Below are 19745 nucleotides of genomic sequence, written 5' to 3' on the forward strand. Positions count from 1 at the left end.
CACCAAGGGCACCGACTGCAGAGGCAAGCAGAACCTGGAGGTATGGGGAGTGCACAGGACTTGGGGTCTCTTTCTGAGTGGAAATAGCCTTGCCAAGAAAATGAGGTGGACATCTGGATTCCATAAATTTTAAAGGATTAAATACGATGATTTAGCTTAATGACTGTCACAAATTATGAAAAGAGTGGTGGCCAGTGGGTACTGGATATCCAAAGACACTAGGAAATAATTTTTAAATTTTGTAGAGTGGAGTAATAACATACTAGATATGCAGAATAAGTGATCTTGATCTTTGCAAGTGGCTGATCTCTGAGTTTTAGGCCAGTCTGGTCTAGAGACCCAGTTTCAGAAGAGCCAAGCTTAGGCAGTGAAGGACAGAAAGCCAGGAAAGATTTCAATTGAACAAGTGGGTCATGTTCCAGCTCCAGTAAGCAGCAGATCTTGGCAGATTTGGCCATGTGGTTCTGGCTTTAGAGTTAAGGATAGAAGAAATGGCATGTGTCAGGATGTCCCTGAATGGAGGCCTAGGAGAGAGGCCATTGTGTGAAGCTGGGAAGTTGAAGCCTGGATTTCCTTGGAGAACCCAATGTTAGAGATGCCAGTGTCATGGGATACCTGCAGAGGAGAGCTGCTGATGGAGAATGGAACCAGCTCAGGAGAGAGAGAAATGTGTTGCACTCAACAAAGTTGAACAGAGTTGGACATCTGAAGAACTTTCTAACATCAGACATTGAAATGCAGCATTTGGAGTTTGTCTGGCTGATTTTCAGTCTTGCTTTGATCCAGTTTTCCTCATTATGCTCCCTTCACTACATTTTGGAATGTTAATGTACGTCCGGTGCTATTATATGTTGGAAGTATGTGATCTGGTTGTTTTATTTTGATTTTATAGGGGATTACATTTAAGAGACTTATGAATTTCAGAAAAGTCCTTGAACTTTGGACTTTAAAACATTGTTGAGATAATGATAGACAATGGAGACTTTTGAAGTTGACTGTATTCATTTTGCATTATGATATTTTTACAAGTTTATGGGTACAGGGGAGTGGAATGTGGTAGTTTGAATGTAACTGACCCCCATAGTTTCATAGGGAGTGACTATTAGGAGGTATGGTTTAGTTGGAGCGGACATGACCTTTTTTGAGCAAATGTGTCACTGTGAGTGTGGGCTTTGAGGTTTCCCATGCTCAGGACACCACTGAGTGTCTTAGTTGACTTCCCACTGCCTGCAAGTTATAGGATTCTCAGCTACTGCTCCAGCACCATGTCTGTCTGCATGCTGCCATGCTCCCCATCATGATGATAATGCAGTGAACTTCTGAAAGTGTAAGGGAGCTCCATCAATTAAATGTTGTCCTTCTAAGAGTTGCTGTGATCATGGTGTCTCTTTACAGCCGTGAAAACCCTAACTAAGGCAAATATGCATGAGGGTGAGGTCTAAAGTGCCATGGACATGCTAGGATGCTGGAGATGCAAGGAATGTGGGATGTATGTAAGCACTCTCACATTTAAAAAGTGGAATGAGCCTGAGAGAGGCCAGATGTACTGCAGGAGTTAAGGCTGAAAAGGGCCTCTCTATGTCCTTTGGAGTTCATTTCTTGTAATCATATTCCCCACTTTCTTGTGCTGGAGCTGCAAGCTTTGGTATTTTTCTCACTTGTATTTGGTCTCGCTCTTTTTAAGACTTTTGTGTACCATTACCTACACTTTCCTTTTAGAATGCTGGTCTTTAATTTGTGACTTTGTATGTTTAAAGACTCAATATTCATTCTGATTTTGCAAAGGATTAAAGCTTTGAGACTCAGAAGAGCCTTTGGATTTCAGACTTTTGTACATTGTTTGAATTGTGAATCACATGGGGACATTCCAAGTTGCACTAAATGCAGTTTACATTATGAGAAATTCATGAGCCTTATGTATGGAATATTCTTATTTATTTGTGAAGTGTCTTCCAGAGAGCCACCCAATAAATTCCTTCCCCAAAAATAGAGGTGCATTTTTTTTTAAAAGTTGTGGGATCTTTAAAAGTTAAGGAATGCCCTGTACAGTAGATCGCTAGAGCCACCCCTTTGAGGGATTATCCTCAATCTTTAGTTTCAGAAGTACTCAGCTAGGTCAACCATAACCGGAACATCTGCCGCCTCACAGTTCAGCCACCTTCCACTGATTTCCTACACCATGCCTTCTTCATTCACATGGACTTAAACTCTCTAAAGTGATGTGCCAAAACCATGCTTTGTTTCTCAAATGGTGTTTGTCACACGACTTAAAGAAGTAATATAGTATCATGGAACAGACAACATTTCATAGTAAATTTTCTTTCTCCTCCTGTCCTTTTCACCAATGAAAGAATGAATTCTACTGAGCAAATGTTGTCCAAAATAAATTCCCATCAGGGCTTGGTTCTGAGGCTTAAAGTATCTTAAAAACAAATATTGACATATCACATATATTTTTTTCACATATAAGACTGTTTTTGAAACAGAAAATTCCTGCATTTATATTTATCTCAAACTATAAATAATGACAGAGAAAAGTGTTCCAATGCAGCAGTTTAACTAAAGCAGTGCTTCAGTCTTGATGGACAGGGAAGGAGCTTGGCCCTGTCTCAACTTGGCATATCATGCTTTGTTGACTCCCATGGGAGGCTTCATCCTTTCTGAGGAGTGAGTTGGGGAATAGAAATGAGGTTGGGGAGGGAATAGGATGAGAGAGGAAGGGGTGTGTGTGGGAACTGTGGTTGATATGTAAAATAAACAAAAAATTTAATGAAAGAAATGCAAAAAACAAAGTGACAAGAGAGTGACCAATATTTGCTGATTGCCTTGCATGGGACACTCAACAGTCAACAGAAAAGGCTTCAGTAGGTTTTATTTTACCCAGAATCACTGGAATGGCAGTAAAAAAGACATTGCAAAAGCAATTAGGATAGCTACTATACATAAAAGGAAGAAGTGTCAGAAAGGGTGTGAGAAATTGTAACCTTTGTGCATTGCTGATAGGTATGGAGAGTGATGTAGGAGCTGGGGGATACAGTATGGCGCCTCCTCACAAACCTAAATGGGGAATTACCATATGATTTTTTTCATATATATTTATATTTACTTCACATCTATATTTATTCCCCAAAAAATTTCATGTCAGGCTTCAGATACTCATGTACTTCTGAGAAAACACACCTCTGCATTGCTCATTATGATTGAAAGATACCAAGAAGAAATCCATTCATGGGTAAAAGAATAAACAATGGATAAACTAAAAAAACTAAAACAGTGCTCATTTACATAAAGAAGGTATGGATGAACCATCAATGACCATCATCAAATACTGTATAGCTGCATTAGTAACTAGAAGAGCTAAAGGGAAATATAGCAATCAAATGGACTCAAACAACTTTGAATGGGTAATTAAATTATCATTTAATTATTATTAATTATTAATTATTCAATAACTTTGTACATTCAAAAATGATATCTTCTAAAAATATATTACAAAGCACATAAACATATATACATATAAACATATATACATATATACACATATACATGAACTATTTACATCAAGGGAAGGAAGGTAAATATAAAATAAACACTGAAGATAGCATAACATATTAACATAATATAACATAATCTAGTAAAACAAGATAAACATATGGAAATAAAAACTGAAGATAATATAATAGTGTAATATAGTATAACATAATAAAACAAAATAAATAGGTGAAGATAACACTGAAGATTATGTAATATAATACTATATTATTCTAAAACATAAAATAAAAATGTGCTTTTTCTTGAAGCAATTATTGGAGAAGAGACAGATTTTCTCCTGAGTTGTCTTATTGTGGATGGTCGGAGAAGTTGTCAGGCAATTGTCGTAGGCTTGTCCAAGTTCTAGGATGAGAATAATTCATTTTAAATACACAGTGCTCTCTTCTGCTTTATAAACTATATGGTGAAAAGAGCTAGTTAGAGCATTCATAAAATGCATTTCTAGAACATGTGTGCCAACAGAGACGTTTTTGTAAAGTTCACCTTTCATCCATCATGAACATTCCATTGAATACTTCACTTTCACGACAGATCGATATGCTCTATGACATTTGTGAACCTTAATGCTAACACCTAACTCTAACCTTAAATCTACTCTAACTATATAACAGGAAGCCTAATCGTAAAACTCAACCGAGCCTTAAACTCTAAATTGGGTCCTAGCTCTAGTATGTAACAACAGTGAGGAAAACATGGAAGATGGTTAGGAATACCTTTTCTTCTTATGAATGAAACCTTTGTGTTAGAAATCGCTTTATGTTCTTTTTACATTTTCAACACCATACTATTCCTTTTCTAAAGAATTTATTCTCTCCCTGACCACCAGACACACTGCCCCATTTTCCTCCTTTATGTCCAGTATTTGAAACTGTTCATATTCTTTAGCTCCCAGCTTTCTCTCTTCAGCTTTATTTCCTAATATTCCTGAACTTTTGAAATGTGACCAAAACATACACACACACATTCTAGATATCTATCTATCTATCTATCTATCTATCTATCTATCTATCTATCTTACTATCTATATATTCTATCTAAATAACTGTATATATATATGTGTGTATATATATATATATGTATATATATATATATGTATATATATATATATATATATATATATATATATATGCGATTGATGACAATCTTGATTTAGCCAGTTGTTGACTCATGAGATAATCATTCCATTGACAGTTAACTCTTTTTATCCCCCATGGTTCACTGAAATACTTATACTCCTGAGCTGGAAAACTGAGTATATATTTTAGATAAACATTCTTTCTAATACATTTAAAAAAATATAACTCTTACCATCACTTTTTTAAGTTTTCTCTTCTATTTCTTGTAGTGGGAAGAAGAGCTCCGTTTTTTGGTGAAACATGCACAAAAGCATGCTCTTATAGCATCAATCTGAAAGAGATTATGTAAAATAAGGAGTTTTTAAACTGAAAATTAAAACAATGTCACCAAAGATTTGAACCATCCATTCAACTAAAAATGGCAACTATGGCTGATTGCATATTTTACGTACATTCACAATTTTAGAATAAGTTACAATAGTATGAGAATTAAGTACTAGGACTCCTTCAGAAAGGGAGGGACTCTGAGTTCTAGGCTTAGGCTACCTCTGATGTTCCAGAAACTCCAGAACCAGATGAAAGATTCTGACTTCCCTTTAGGGCCACATAAGATACCCATGAACTTTGTCCTGGGGCCTGACTTGCATGATCTCCTACAACAACATAAGGCCCAGGGATTTTCCTCCAGAATCCCAGGCAGTATGACTTCCTACACCAAGTGAGGGACCCTACCTTCTAGATATTAGGCCCACTGATGAAGTAGGCAAACTCCATGACCAGTTGAGAGGCTCTCACTGCTCTGATTCAACCTATGTATTCTGCTCGGGACCATTCCCACAGGTGGCTAGGTTTCACCTGCCAGGCACCACCTGTATTGACACATGAACCCTGCTCTAGGCTTAAACAGAGGCTGACTCCCAGAAGAAGGATATCCTTCAAGTCACAAACATATTTAAAAATCTCCTTTGCATGTAATTCTAAAATCTAAAAGAAATGGATGTATTTCTAGATTCATTGTATGTAATGAAATTAAGTCAGGAGGAATGAGATATATATATGCACTATTGAGATTGAAGAAGGAACAAAATACTTTTCAACTAAAAACTGACCAGGACCAGATGGAGTATTTGCAGAATTTTACTGAATACCAAAGAAAAATGAATATCATTGCTACTCAGATCATTTCATGAAATAGTAAAACAAAGGATTTCTCCAAAATTTTTATGATGCCAATAATACCTTGATACCCAAACTAGAGAAAGATTCATACAAAAAGAATTAAAACCACAGACTGATTTTCATGATGAGAACAGATACAAAACTTCTAAATGAGATTGACAAGCTGGGGTTTGAGAAATGCCCCAGCATTGACAAGCAATGCCTATTCTTCCAGAGGACCCACTTTCAATGCCCAGCATCCACACCATATCTCACAGCTATCTGTAACTCCAGTTCCAGGGAATTGGATGCTCTTTTCTGGCCTCTGAGTATACCAAGCACACATATCATGCACAAGAATACATGTAGACAAATAAACATATATATAAAATTAAAAATGATATTGGCAAAGAGAATTTAAGACCATAACAAAAAGATTATCCATGATGGCCCTTTTGGTTTCATCCAAGAATGCAGGGTAAGAAAAATGTATGTAAATCAATCAATACAACAAATCAAATAAATGGAATAAAGAAATTCACATGATCATCCCAATATATGCATGAACGACCACTAACACAATTGAACATTTGGACCTTAATGATAAAAGTCAGGAGAGGCTAGGTATGGGTAGAGAATATGTCACAATTATACAAGCAATAAACAACAAGCCTACCATCTACATATTCTAAAATGGAGAAAAATATTAATCTAACCATAATGATGAGAAAAAAAAGGCAATCATTGTTCACTGTCTCTATTCTTTTTAATAAAGAGCTGAAGTTCTAGACAGACCCAATAAGGTAAGAAGGATATTAAAGCATACAAAGTGTGAGAGAACTCAGAATGCCCCTACTTAAGGATGGTAGGATTTTATCAGATGTAAAAGGGTTGAGGCTCCACAAAAAGTCTTACAGCTGATAAACACTACAACAAATTAGCATTTCACAAATTTAACACCAAAATCAGTGATAACAAACTGAATAAAAAAATCAATGAAAGAATCCCACTCACCTGCCCTAGGATATAGAATCAACCTTGATAGCCATCAGCAGATGAATGGATAAGGAAAATGTGGTATATACACACAATGGAATATTACTCAATAAAGAAAAATAAAATAGTAAAAATTGCAAGTAAATTAATAGAACTAGAAGAAGTTTTACTCAATGAGGACAGCTAGGATTAAAAAAGCAAATGTGATATGCTGTCCTCATGTGTAGATATTAGACTTTTGTATGTTCAAATAGGATTACACGAGGAAACCTAGAAATTAGACGTGGTCTATTATAGATGGACCCATTGAAAGGGAGGTAGTAAAATATATGTAAAATTAAGTCAGAGAAGGAGAATACTGGATGTTGACAGTTTCAATCATGGAAGGATTGGAGGATAAAGGACAGAATGATGAGTGCCAAATAAAAATGAAGGTCTATGAATAAAGCCTTATAGGAACCAAGATCTTGCAGATTAAGTAAAATATAATTTAAGGGGAGGTAGAACACAGGTGACAAGAAATAACACTGGAGCAATAAGTACTCTGGGCTAAGGTTTAAGTGGCAATGAAGGTAGACGAGTAAGTCAAAGCAGGGACTAAGGTGTAACTGAACATAAACTAAGGCTGTATGAAGGCTTGTGGAAGCGACTAGTTGGTCAAATAGTTTAAAAGACATACTAAAAAGAGTTAGTTCAGAGGTACCTGGAATGTGTTGACTTATCTCATAAGACATGAGATTTACATTGAAACTCCAAAACAAGGGACAGCATACCTCCCTTTGAGTTGTCTGTCAAGTAGGCCTCCATGTCATCCAAAATAACAATCTATTTCTACACATTCTGGTTGTTTGTCATAACTAAATGGTAAGACTCTTTGTTGAAGATACCACACAGTCTGGTTGCAGGGCATTTAGAATTCAATCCCTAGCAGACAAGGAATTTCTGCCTTTCATCATAATAAAAGTTGTAATTCCAGCCACTGGTCATGAAATACATCAAGAGTCTGTCCAGTCTTGGACCTTTCCTATGACAACAGTGACCAGCCAGGCAAGCTGTCCACAATGGTTGGGTGGTAGTTATGTAAATAACCAACCTTGTTAGGAATGGATGGGAGACCTGCACCAAGCAATGGATTAAATGCCTGATGCTGTAAACCTTGTCAAAAGCTTATGTCTGGAATAGTCATAAGCTAGTTCAGGAGAATCAACTAGTGCTATTATTACTTACATTTATACTCATAGGTTTGTTCTGCTCTCATTGTTGGTCATATGATATTTTTTTCAGAGGGTAATGGTTAATGTTAATATTAACTAGTTAACATGATAAGGATAAGCCAGTGTGAAGGTTCATCTGCAGATGGGTCATTTGCATTGACCTTCCACTACTGAAAGCTCAAGAAACAATGAGGAAGAATGGTCTGAAAACAATGTAAGAGTTTGAATCTGGAAAGAAGTACACTGAAATGTTCTTTTGGGGACATGGCATAACGGATGCACAGATCAACTCAGAACAGTTGTGTCTTACACTAGACTTGCACAAGCTCAAGCCAGTCAAGATGCCAGCATGAGTGAGGAAACATCTCTCAAGGCCCCAGCACTAGATGAGGAGCAATTGGCCATGGCTGGTTGTGAAAGGAGGAGATTAATTTATCTGTGGGCTGTGGCTTAGGACAGATTGCTCATGTCCCAGAAAGTGTCTTCACACACATTCACAGATGGTCAGCCCTACTTGGACTCAGTGGGCTATTAATAGTAATTTTAAGAGCCAGGCAGTGGTGGCACACACCTTTAATTCCAGCACTCAGGAGGCAGAGACAGGCGGATCTCTGTGAGTTCGAGGCCAGCCTGGTTTACAGAGCAAGTTCCAGGATAGGTGCAAAGCTACACAGAGAAACACTGTCTCAGAAAACAAAAACAAAAGTTAATTTTAGGAGACATTAAGCAAAGAAGAGGAAGAAGAAGAAGAAGAAGAAGGAGGAGGAGGAGGAGGAGGAGGAGGAGGAGGAGGAGGAGGAGGAGGAGGAGGATGAGTTCCACCAGCACAAGATGGAAGGAGTCAGTGGTGAATGTAGTTTTCAAAGAATAAATAATAAGAATACTTAAAAAAAACATTTACGTTCTATGTATTAATTCTAGAAGACATACTAAATTTAACCTTATTTGGCCTATGGAACATTACTGTGGAAACAGCATAAATGTGCAATGTAAACTGAAGTATATACTTACAAATGGCCGCTTAGTTTTTCTAGCACTGTGCTGCTTCTGCTCTTCTAAGGCATGCTCTTGGTCTTCCATGACAGATGCTGTTAAGAAGTGCACATATTTCACTAAGCAAAGTACAGTGAACATTTAGGGGAAAAGCTGTCCATTGCTATAATGAAGGCACATTAGGGATGATAAAATATTTATTTTCGTTTTCCCAAGCAATAGTTTGAATTAAGTATAAACTGCAGTGGAAATATTTAACTTTTCTTCTCTGCTTAATAAAGGATCTCTCTCCAAAACATGTGTCTGGGTGTGGTTTTTCTCTGAACAGAGGTTTAGAAAGCAGCCCCCACTGAATGGGAGTTCCCTTCACTTATATATTCAGATTGATCTCATATATTTCTGAAGATAAAGCAAATGAAATATGGACACCTGAGAGGTGGGAACAAGGACTCTGTCTTTGGCAAACAAAATCTTATCTGTTGCTCAGATTTGATAATGTGTGTGTTATTACCATTCTACTAATCCTTTTGCTTCCTATATGTGTAGTTGTCTGTCTATTACAGATAGTGTTCTGTTCTATACACAATCATTCTATAGAACAAGTATATTTTAAAATGTAGTACTTACTTCTCTCTTGATGCATTATTACATTTTTTTCTGCATCATTGTCCATTTTGGATGAGTTGGGACCTGTTGTAGAAGATTCCTGTGGTCCATTAGGGTCAGACACACTCTATCAAAAGGAGTATTGGTAACATATGTTAGAAAGGTCTTATTTGATTTCTAAGAGCATACTTGAATTCCTAATTTTATGACACGTGTACTTGAAATTCTATGTAGTATATATTGAAGACAAAGACATTTTAATAGCAAATCTATTGCGCACAGTAAAGTTTAAATCTATCCTTCATTTTTCATGGCACTTCACTATGTAAGAGGTACAAAGAAAAAAGGAAACACATTCAGAGGATTTGACCTGATGCACAATATTAACAAAACAAAAGCAACTACTTTTATATAAGAACTGTTAATGCTATTTATATTCCCAAATGAATTTGGAGGATATTTATAAAATAAAGAATTGCCTACCCTATTATCAGGAAAATTTCTTTGGACAGTGTGGTACTTTGAATGCAAATGGGCCCCATAAGCTTATAGGAAGTGTCACTATCAGAAGGTTTGGCCTTGTTGGAGGTGGTGTGACCTTGTTGGGGGAAGTTTGTCTCTGTGGGGGCCATTTGAGGTCTCCTGTGCTCAAGTTACACCCAGAGTAGACACAGGCTCTTTTACTGCTTGCTGATCAGGATGAGAACTCTCAGCTCCTTATCCAAGACCATGTCTGCCTGCATGCTGCCATGTCCCACCATGATGATGGTGGACAAAACCTGTGAAACAGGAATCCATCCCAATGAAATGGTTCCCTAATAGGAGTAGCCATGGTCATGGTATCTCTTCCCAGCAATAGAAACCATAACTAATACAAACAGTATTGATTTCTATTCTCCTATTTCTCTCCCTTTAATTTTGTTCTCCTGATTTATTGCTCCAGCTAATAGATTGAGCAAAACATTGAAAAGGATTCAAGATGATAGACAAACCTGTCTCTTATCACCTCAATGCACTCATGTTTTCTTCCATTGAGGATGATGTTGGCTCTGAGTTTCTCCTTATATAATTGTTATTGTGTTGAGGTATTGTCCTTCTTGTCTTACACTCTCTGGACTGTTATCATGATGGTATATTGGATTTTGGCAAGGGCCTTATCTACATGTATTGAGAAGATTAGGTGACTTTTTGTCTAAGTCTGTTTCTGTGCTTTGTTAAATCTGTTGACTTGTGCATCTCTGAGACAAAAACAACTTGTTCATGGTGGATCATTGTACCTAGAGTTTTTCTTCCTGGCCCACAGTCAGGACAAATCTCTCTCACCTGCCAGTCATACAGATGCTAAGACCCAACCAAGTAAACACAGAGTCTTATATTGCTTACAAACTGCATGGCCATACCAGGCTTCTTGCTAACTGTCTTACAGCTTAAATTAATCCATTTCTATAAATCTATACCTTGCCACATGGCTCATGGCTTACCGGCATCTTCACATGCTGTTTGTCATCGTGGCGGCTGGCAGTGTCTCTGACTCAGCCTTCCACTTCCCAGCTTTATTCTCCTCCTTGTCCTGCCTATACTTCCTCCTGCCCGACTACTGGCCAATCAGTGTTTTATTTAGCAACCAATCAGAGCAACACATTTGCCATACAGAACATCCCATAGCACTTCCTCTTTTCTTTCTTTTTTTTTTTTTTCAAAAAGGAAGGTTTTAACCTTAACAAAATAAAATTACATATATTTTGGGAATTTGGGTGTAGCTTCTCTTACTACTTCCTGCTGGAGGGGGCACTGTATCTTATGGAGACACAAAGAAAATTTTAGGATTATGGAATAGCCCATGAGGGTGTATCGTCTGAGCCAGTTGCCTTCAAACCATTCTGGATGTTGGATCATTTGGGCCATGGTGTCATCGGAGACCTTTCAGGGGGTCTTGGCTGGTCAAACCTGATATATCTTAATCTGGAACAAATCCATAGCCTCTGGCTTTCTGTGGGAACAAAAGCAGAGCCTCCTTTCCAAAGCAACACATCCTTACATCCAAATTTTGAAGTCAAGGTATCTTTAAAATATACATATTGGTTTAACTCAACGTCTTTTACAATCAAATGTTTTTCTGCAGTTAAAAATCCCAAAGACAACACAATCCAGATTCTCTGTGTAATATTCATCTTTACGTGGCTTATTTTTTATATTAATTTTATTGTCTCTTTAAAGACTTTATTTTTTAAAACTATGTATTTGTTTCTATAACTGTATATATCACCTTTTTTGTCTCTTTCAAGCCTAAGTATATTTTACACACATTGTAAACTATTACATCTGAATCTGTCTTATTGTGAATCTATTGCTTTAAATTGCAGCATTTGTAAGACTGAAATGGTGCTATGGCTGCTGGCTCTGCCCACCTCAGTTTCCCAACATGGTGGTGGTACATTTACTGCCAGCTCTGGGAGCTATCATGGTTCCATACTTTCATCCAAGCAGCGTGTAGCCCAGAAACCTCTTTTTTTGTTTTGTACTAGCAAAGGCTAAATCCACCATGCAGCTTAGTGTGCCACTTGCAGAGGCCTCATTCCTGCCATACTGCAGGTCGAGTGCGCACATCAGGAACCCACAAGTAGCTCAAATGGGCAGGTGCTGCTCATTTGAGAGAGACTATTAGGAAGCTATTTTTAGCTCCGTTTTAGAATCTTTTCTCAGGTTTTAGGTGGAAACTCTTGCCAACTTGTTGGGCGCCATTTGTAGCTAGAGTTTTCCTGCCTGGCCCACAATCAGGACAAATCTGTCTCACCTGCCAGTCCCACAGCCGCTCAGACCCAACCAAGTAAACACAGAGACTTACATTGCTTACAAACTGTATGGCCATACCAGGCTTCTTGCTAACTGTTCTTACAGCTTAAATTAATCCATTTCTATAAATCTATACCTTGCCACATGGCTCATGGCTTACCGGCATCTTCACATGCTGTTTGTCATCGTGGCGGCTGGCAGTGTCTCTGACTCAGCCTTCCACTTCCCAGCTTTATTCTCCTCCTTGTCCTGCCTATACTTCCTCCTGCCTGACTACTGGCCAATCAGTGTTTTATTTAGCAAGCAATCAGAGCAACACATTTGCCATACAGAACATCCCACAGCAGATCATCATTTTGGTGTGTGTCTATTTTAGCTTTGAAAGTTATTTTATTGAGTATTTTTGAATCTCTATTCAAAGGCTCTTGTAAATTCTGTTGGTTGCTCTCCTGATCTGTAATATCCAGGGCTTAATATCACAGCATATAGTAAATATTCCCTACATGTGAATTACAACTTTTTGGTTTTATTTTAAATTTATTTATTTATTTCACATCCCAACCACAGCTTTCCACCCCACCTCTACTTCCTGTGTCTCTCCCTACACTGTCCCCCATGCACTACTCAGTTTCTATTCATAAAAAGGCAGGCTTCCCATGAATATCAACAAAACATGGCATAACAAGTTCCAGTAAGACTAAGCACAAATGCTTGCTTTAAGGCTGGGCAAGGGACCCAAGTATGAAGAATAGATCCCTAAAGCCAGCAAAACAATTAGAGAAAAGTTCTGCTTTCACTTTTAAGAGTACTACAAGAAGGAAGATCTACCCAACTGCCACTTATATGCAGCGGGCCTAGGTCAGTCCATGAAGGCACTCTGGATGTCATTTCAGTCTCAATGAGCTCCTATGAGGCCAGGTTAGTGGATTCTGTGGGTTTTCATGTGATGTCCTTGACCCCTCTGACTCCTATAATCCTTCCTCCCATTATTAAGCAGGATTCCCCCAGGCTAGGCCTAAATTTTGGTTGCAGGTCTCTGTATCTGTTTCCTTCAGGTGTTGGGTGAAGCCTGTCTGATGACAATTGAGCTAGGGCACAATCAAGTTTGTATTCTGGCTCTGGGTACCTCACTCAGGATGTTTTTTTCCAGTTCCACACATTTGCCTGCAAATTTCTTTCCTTTTTCTTTTTTTGGTTTGATTTTGGTTTTTGTTTGTTTTTGATTCTTTTATTTATTTATTTGTTTGTTTGTTTGTTTTACATCCTAACCACAGTTTCTGCTCTCTCTTCACCTGCCTTTCAGTCCCTCACCTCCATTCACTTTCTGTTCCCACCCCCCATCAACTCCTCCTCCCTTTTGTTTAAGAAAGGGCAAATTTTCCATGAGTATCAACAAAGCATTGCATATCAACATGGCATGCCAGTTTAATGATGTCAGTTTTTTAACAGATGAGTAATACTCCATTATGTAAATGTACCACATTTTCTATATCTTTTCTTGTGTTGTTGGACATCTAGCTTGTATTGAGGTCTGGTCTGTTATGAAAAAAGTAACTCTGATCACAGTTGTGTAAGAGTCCTTGTGGTATGATTAAGTGTGCCTTGGAATATACCCAAGATTGTTATAGCTGCGTCTGGAGGTAGATGGATTCTCAATTTTTTGAGAAATCCCCATAGTGATGTCCAAAGTGGTTGTACAAGTTTCCACTTCCACCACCAAGAGAGAAGTGTTCCTGTTGCTCCACATCCTTTCCATCACGAGCTGTCACTTTGGTTTTAGGTCTTAGCCATCTTGATAGGTGTAAGATGGACTCTATTGTAACTGTTTCTTGGCCATTTGAGATTCTTCTACAGAGAATTCTCTGATTAGATCTGTGTCCTGTTTTTAATTGAGTTATTTGGTTTATTGATGTGTAATTTCCTGAGTGTTTGTTTATATATTTTGGAACTATTTTCTCTTTTAGAAGTGAGGTTGGTGAAGATCTTATCTCATTCTGTAGGCTGTCATTTTTTTTTCCATTGATGGTGCCCTTTGCCTTAGAAAAGATTTTCAGTTTCTTGAGGCTCCATTTGTTAATTATTGACCTCTGTGTCTGCTCTGCTGGTATTCTATTCAAAAAGTTGTCTCATGTGCCAATGGATTCAAGATTATTTCCCAATTTCTCTTTTATCAGGTTCAGTGTAACTAGATTTATGTTGAGGTCTTTGATCCACCTGGACTTGAGTTTTGTGCAGGATGATACATAGGAATCTATTTGCATTCTTCTACATGTCAACGTTCAGTTATAGCAGCACCATTTGTTGAAGATGCTTTCTTTTTTCCACTGTATTATTTTGGATTCTTGGTTGAAATTCAATATCCATACATTTATGGATTTACCACTGAGTCTTTGAGTCCATTCCAATCAAATACTGGAGCATTATGGAGACATTATGGAGACATTATGACTCACATGGACCCAACAGATCTCCTGAGACCATTTCATCCAAACACAAATGAAAACATTTCTCAGCACCTCATGGAACACTCTCCAAACTGACAACATATTCAGTCACAAAGCAAGTTTTGTCAGATACAAATAAATTGAAACACACTCCCTGCATCCTATCAAACCACATGGATTAAAGTTGAATTTCAACAACAACAGAAACAAGAGAAAGTCTAAAAATTCATGGAAACAGAACAACTCTCCAGTGAATTACCACTGGGTCAAGGCAGAGATAAGAAAGAAATTAAAGACTTCCTCAAATTCAATAAAAGTTAATGCACAACATATTCACATGTATGAAACACATTGCAAGGGTTGTTAAAAGGAAAGTTCATAGCACCAACTGCCTTCATAATGAATTTTGAGAGATCTCATTTTAGAGACTTAAGAGAACACCTGAAAGCTCTGCAACAAGCACACCAAGAGGAGTAGACTGCAGGAAATAACTGAACTGAGGGCACAAACCAATAAAATAGGAAGAACTTATCTAATGAATTCAATTTAGAGGATAGCACTTTCACACCGTCCATTACAGAAACAGACTCAAAAACAAATAGCACATGATTATGTCATTAGATACAGAAAGGGTCTTTGACAATATTGATCGTCACTTTATGATAAAAATCTCAGAGAGTCTAAGAATGAAAAGGACATATTTCTGCATAATAAAGCCAATAAAAAGCAAACACACAACTAACATATTATTAACACTCAAATCATTCCTTCTAAAATCAGGAACCTGACAAGGATGACCACGCTTCCTCCTTCTGTTCAATATAGTACTAGAAGTCTTAACTAGAAGAGTAAGACAAGACAAGATACATTAAAGGAACCAAGAGGTGAAAATATTTTCATTTGTAATAATATGATTCTATAAAAAAACATATTTTGCCCAGAAAACTCCAATGGCTGATAAATACATTTAGCAAAGTAACAGGTTTTAATCTGAGCCTCCAAATCAGTAGCCTACCTAAAAATACTGCACATATTGAGAATAAAATCAAGAAAACCATGCTATTCCAAATAATCTCAAAGTGTATTGAATTAGGATAAATGTCACCAAAAAGTGAAACTTCAACAATGAAAGCAGTAAGAAAGTGAAAATAAGAAACTGAAGATATTTCGATAACTTGCAAAGACCTTCTGTGATCACTATTGTAGGGTTAATATTGTGAAACTGGTCATTCTAATAAAAGCGATATATGAACACCACATGATCCACATAAAATTTCCAGTTCAATGTTCATAGAAAATGAAAAAAAAATTTTAAATCCCAAACGGAAACCCAAAAGACCAAGAATAGCTGAAACAATTTTGAACCATGAAACAAAAACAAAGCAAACTAAAAAGAACAAAAACAAAAACTTATGGAAGCATCACCATTCCAGATTTCAAGTTACGATAACCAATTGAAGTAATAAATAGAGTATGGCAGTGGTCCCCAAACAAACATTGTTTGGTGGTAGAAAACTAATGACCCACATATAAGCCCACAGTCCTGCAGTCTCTTAATTTTTGTAAAAGAGGCCAACGATTCACATTGTAGAAAACAAATGGTGCCAGTCACATTGGACAGATTGGACTATAGGTGGATGAATGAAGTTAGAGCCTTATCTCTCACCCTGCATAAAACTCAGCTTCCAATGATCCAGGTATCTCAACACAAGGCCCAAATGTTACAGATTAATGATTAATTCTTTGGTATAGCTAAATACTTTCTGAGCAGGTCACTGGTACAGACACTATAAACAAGTAATTACCAAAGTAATAAATGGGATCCCATGAAACTAAAAATCTTCTGTGCAGCAAAGGACACCATAAAGTGATTGACAAGGCAGCATGGAAGAATGGTTAAAAGTCTTTACACATTGTACACATGAGAGAGGGTATGTAGAATATAAAGAATGCATTGTTACTTCAAAAACCGATCCATGATATTCACATTGAGTCTTGTCTTTACCCTGGTGTGTAAATACATTAAAAATAGAGCAATTACAATTATCAGAAATTTACTTACTATACATCAAAGGAAATATTTAGCAATGTCATGGGATTCTAAGAATACTTTGTAATTAAGAATAGATTAAATGTTTTCATTGTATTACTCGATTATTATTTTTTTGACTGAATAACGTGGTTTAAAATGTAGCATGTGAGTCTATGGCAAAGTCATTGAAGCAAACAATAGGAAATGAGAAATTTAAATTTAAATTTTACGTACAAATTCTTGATTTTCTGCACTCTTATCAAAACTTCTCTCATTTTCCACTTTAAATTCTGTTATTTCTTCTTCTAGTTCTTCTGAAAATATTATATCTTTTACATAAAAAATAAGAACAACAATTAGGCAAAATAATACTCTATAAAAATAGAAATAATGTAAAGTTAGGGTTTTATTTTTTATATGTTATTTCAATTAACTACATGGTATAGGTGTATATTTACATCCTCAAGAAAACTTGTAATTGTAGACAAATCAACACTTGGACAGGTACTACATATTGGCCAGTTTTGAGTCATACATGCTTCATATGATTTGTCAGGAAACTCATAAATGACCTATATGCTTACATCCACATATGAAGGAACTGTGGAAAATAACATTTTCATCCTGTAAACTATCCTTGTCTTGCAAGAGTAACTTAAGTAACTCACTGTTCACTTCCCCCAAATGGTACTTGGTTTACCACACATTTTTCTGTGAACAGGATAACATGCTTTTGCTCTGCACTGAAACTGCTCCTTTTTTTTTTTTTTTTTTGGTTTTTCGAGACAGGGTTTCTCTGTGTAGCTTTGGAGCCTTTCCTGGAACTCGCTCTGTAGACCAGGCTGGTGTCGAACTCACAGAAATCTGCCTGCCTCTGCCTCCCAAGTGCTGGGATTAAAGGCACCACCGCCCGACAAATTGCTCTTTTATGACCCACTTTATCACATGGAGTCATTTTGTACTGTACATCCTTCTTTTCCCAAGAAAAATGGGTATTGCTGTAGCTACCCTAGCTTAAGATAATGCTTAAACTCTTCTTTTGGACTTCAACATGAACCCACTTTGTTACAGTTGTATCCGTTTTTTCTCCTTGACATGTAGAAACTATATTAAAGGTTATTCTAAGATCGGAAGATCTCATTTGCTTTTGTTTCCCGTTTTCTTTTAATTACTTTGTGTGATTCTGATAGGTTTTGACTTTTAAGTTTTGAAAGTAAGTAAGCCATGGCAGACATGGTTTCTTTACTGATATAAACACAGAGAGATGAGTTTCAGACTATAGAGTACAGAGAAATGAAAAGGTGTAAAAGCAAACAAGATGTGCATATAAGTAATGAGATTTTCAGTGACTGAACTGCCATATGCAAGTGTTCCTTAATTTATTGAAATAGATTATAGATATGGTTTGAAAATGCCATTCCTATTCCTTGTAAATCAATTACAATGCTCTGCAGATGGAGGAAGGCAGTGCACTATGAGTTATAAACAACACAAAAATTGATTTTCTTTTCTGAAGAGGTGGTACATTGCTGTTTGTCCAGCCCAGAACAGAATCTCTGAGCTCAACATGTCTCTGCCCTGACCTTTCAGGGAGCTTTACTATAGGTGTGCGTTTTGAGACCTAGGTGTCCAGAAATGATGTTCAAACTTAAGGGAAGTCACATTAGTCTCATGATTGACTTATAGAAATCACTAACAAACAGGGAATTTGCACACTGGAAAGGTTAAGGTGAGTGAACCTGGGTATTAAACATTGAAGTTGTGCTTACATTTACTAATAATTCATATTGTCCTTGTGAATGTTTTTGAAGCATGTCTGCCACTAGTGAGATGGCATTGCTTATGTCAAACCCTATCATCACCATCATCAAGATATAATGGGCATCAGGAAGTCTGTGTGCATTTGAAATGTAATAAAATAAACTGATCAGAAGAATATGACATACGAAATTTACCTGGTTGAGATTGGTGTGGTAGAGACTCAGGTTTGGAGACTGGACGTGAATAATCCCTCAGCTGAATGGATTTTCAAATGAGATACTTAATTAATGTTTTGGAATTCAATAAATATTAATCATTTAATATAAATTTTAAAAGTAATTTACCTCTGAGTGAGGACATTTTTCAGCCCACACTAAAAGAAAAAGGATAAATTTATTAATCTCCTACACAATGGGAACTACAAAAGTAACTTTATATAGGCTTTGGATGGCAGTGAGTTCTTATTCCCTTCTTCCTAAATAAACACCTATTAGTTTACTGGTTAGGACAACAGCTGACAGAAATGACTGAAACATTCTAAAAGCAATCTATAGATTCAATGTAATCCTCATCAAAACTACAACATAATTAGTCAGAGAAATTGAAAAAAAAAATAACCACACCAGCATGAAGAAGCCTTTCAGCTCCACATAGAAATAAAAACAAATGAACAAAGAAAAAACCCTGGAGAGAGGTAAAACAAACCCCAATACAAAAAGAGTTGGAGAAACCACCCCCCCAGATTTCATGATTTTTACAGGTCTAGAGTAATAAAAACATCATGGTTTTAGCATCACAGTATATGTGTTGATCAATGAAATCAAACTGAACACCAAACGTAAGTCCACACACCTATGGACACTATTTTTGATAAAGAAACTAGAAAGACACGCTGGAAAAAAACAGCTTTAATACATGGTGCTCACCAAACTTTATGGCTTCAAGAAGAATGCACAGAGAACTGTATTTCTAACCCTGAATAAAACTCAACTCCAAGTGGATCAAGGATCTCAAAATGAGACCAGAGACCCTGAGTAAGACAGAAGACAAAGTGTGTAATAGGCTTGAACTGACTGGTACAGGAAAAACACTTTCTGAATAGGACACCTGTGGCACAGGC

General features: G+C 36.9%; 1 protein-coding gene across 5 annotated transcripts in view; it reads right to left on the bottom strand.

The window, feature by feature from the left end:
* Window positions 1–3758: 3758 nt before the first annotated feature.
* LOC131901658 (uncharacterized) overlaps window positions 3759–19745 on the bottom strand; it is a 35079-nt gene continuing 19092 nt past the window's right edge. For 3 of the 5 annotated variants that reach the window (XM_059252769.1, XM_059252772.1, XM_059252773.1), the window contains 7 exons: window positions 18970–18998; window positions 18820–18880; window positions 17099–17193; window positions 9617–9722; window positions 9008–9084; window positions 4861–4959; window positions 3764–3894 (listed from right to left, as the gene is read on the bottom strand). In XM_059252769.1, coding sequence (XP_059108752.1) covers window positions 4885–4959; window positions 9008–9084; window positions 9617–9722; window positions 17099–17193; window positions 18820–18880; window positions 18970–18998 — 443 coding nt within the window. In that variant the 3' untranslated portion in view covers window positions 3764–3894; window positions 4861–4884. Of the gene's footprint in view, window positions 3895–4860; window positions 4960–9007; window positions 9085–9616; window positions 9723–17098; window positions 17194–18819; window positions 18881–18969; window positions 18999–19745 lie in introns of all 5 variants that reach the window. The other 2 variants (XM_059252770.1, XM_059252771.1) reach the window with 2 other exon arrangements.

The sequence above is a fragment of the Peromyscus eremicus genome, unplaced genomic scaffold (genome assembly GCF_949786415.1).
Source record: "Peromyscus eremicus unplaced genomic scaffold, PerEre_H2_v1 PerEre#2#unplaced_182, whole genome shotgun sequence".
Classification (NCBI taxonomy): domain Eukaryota; kingdom Metazoa; phylum Chordata; class Mammalia; order Rodentia; family Cricetidae; genus Peromyscus; species Peromyscus eremicus.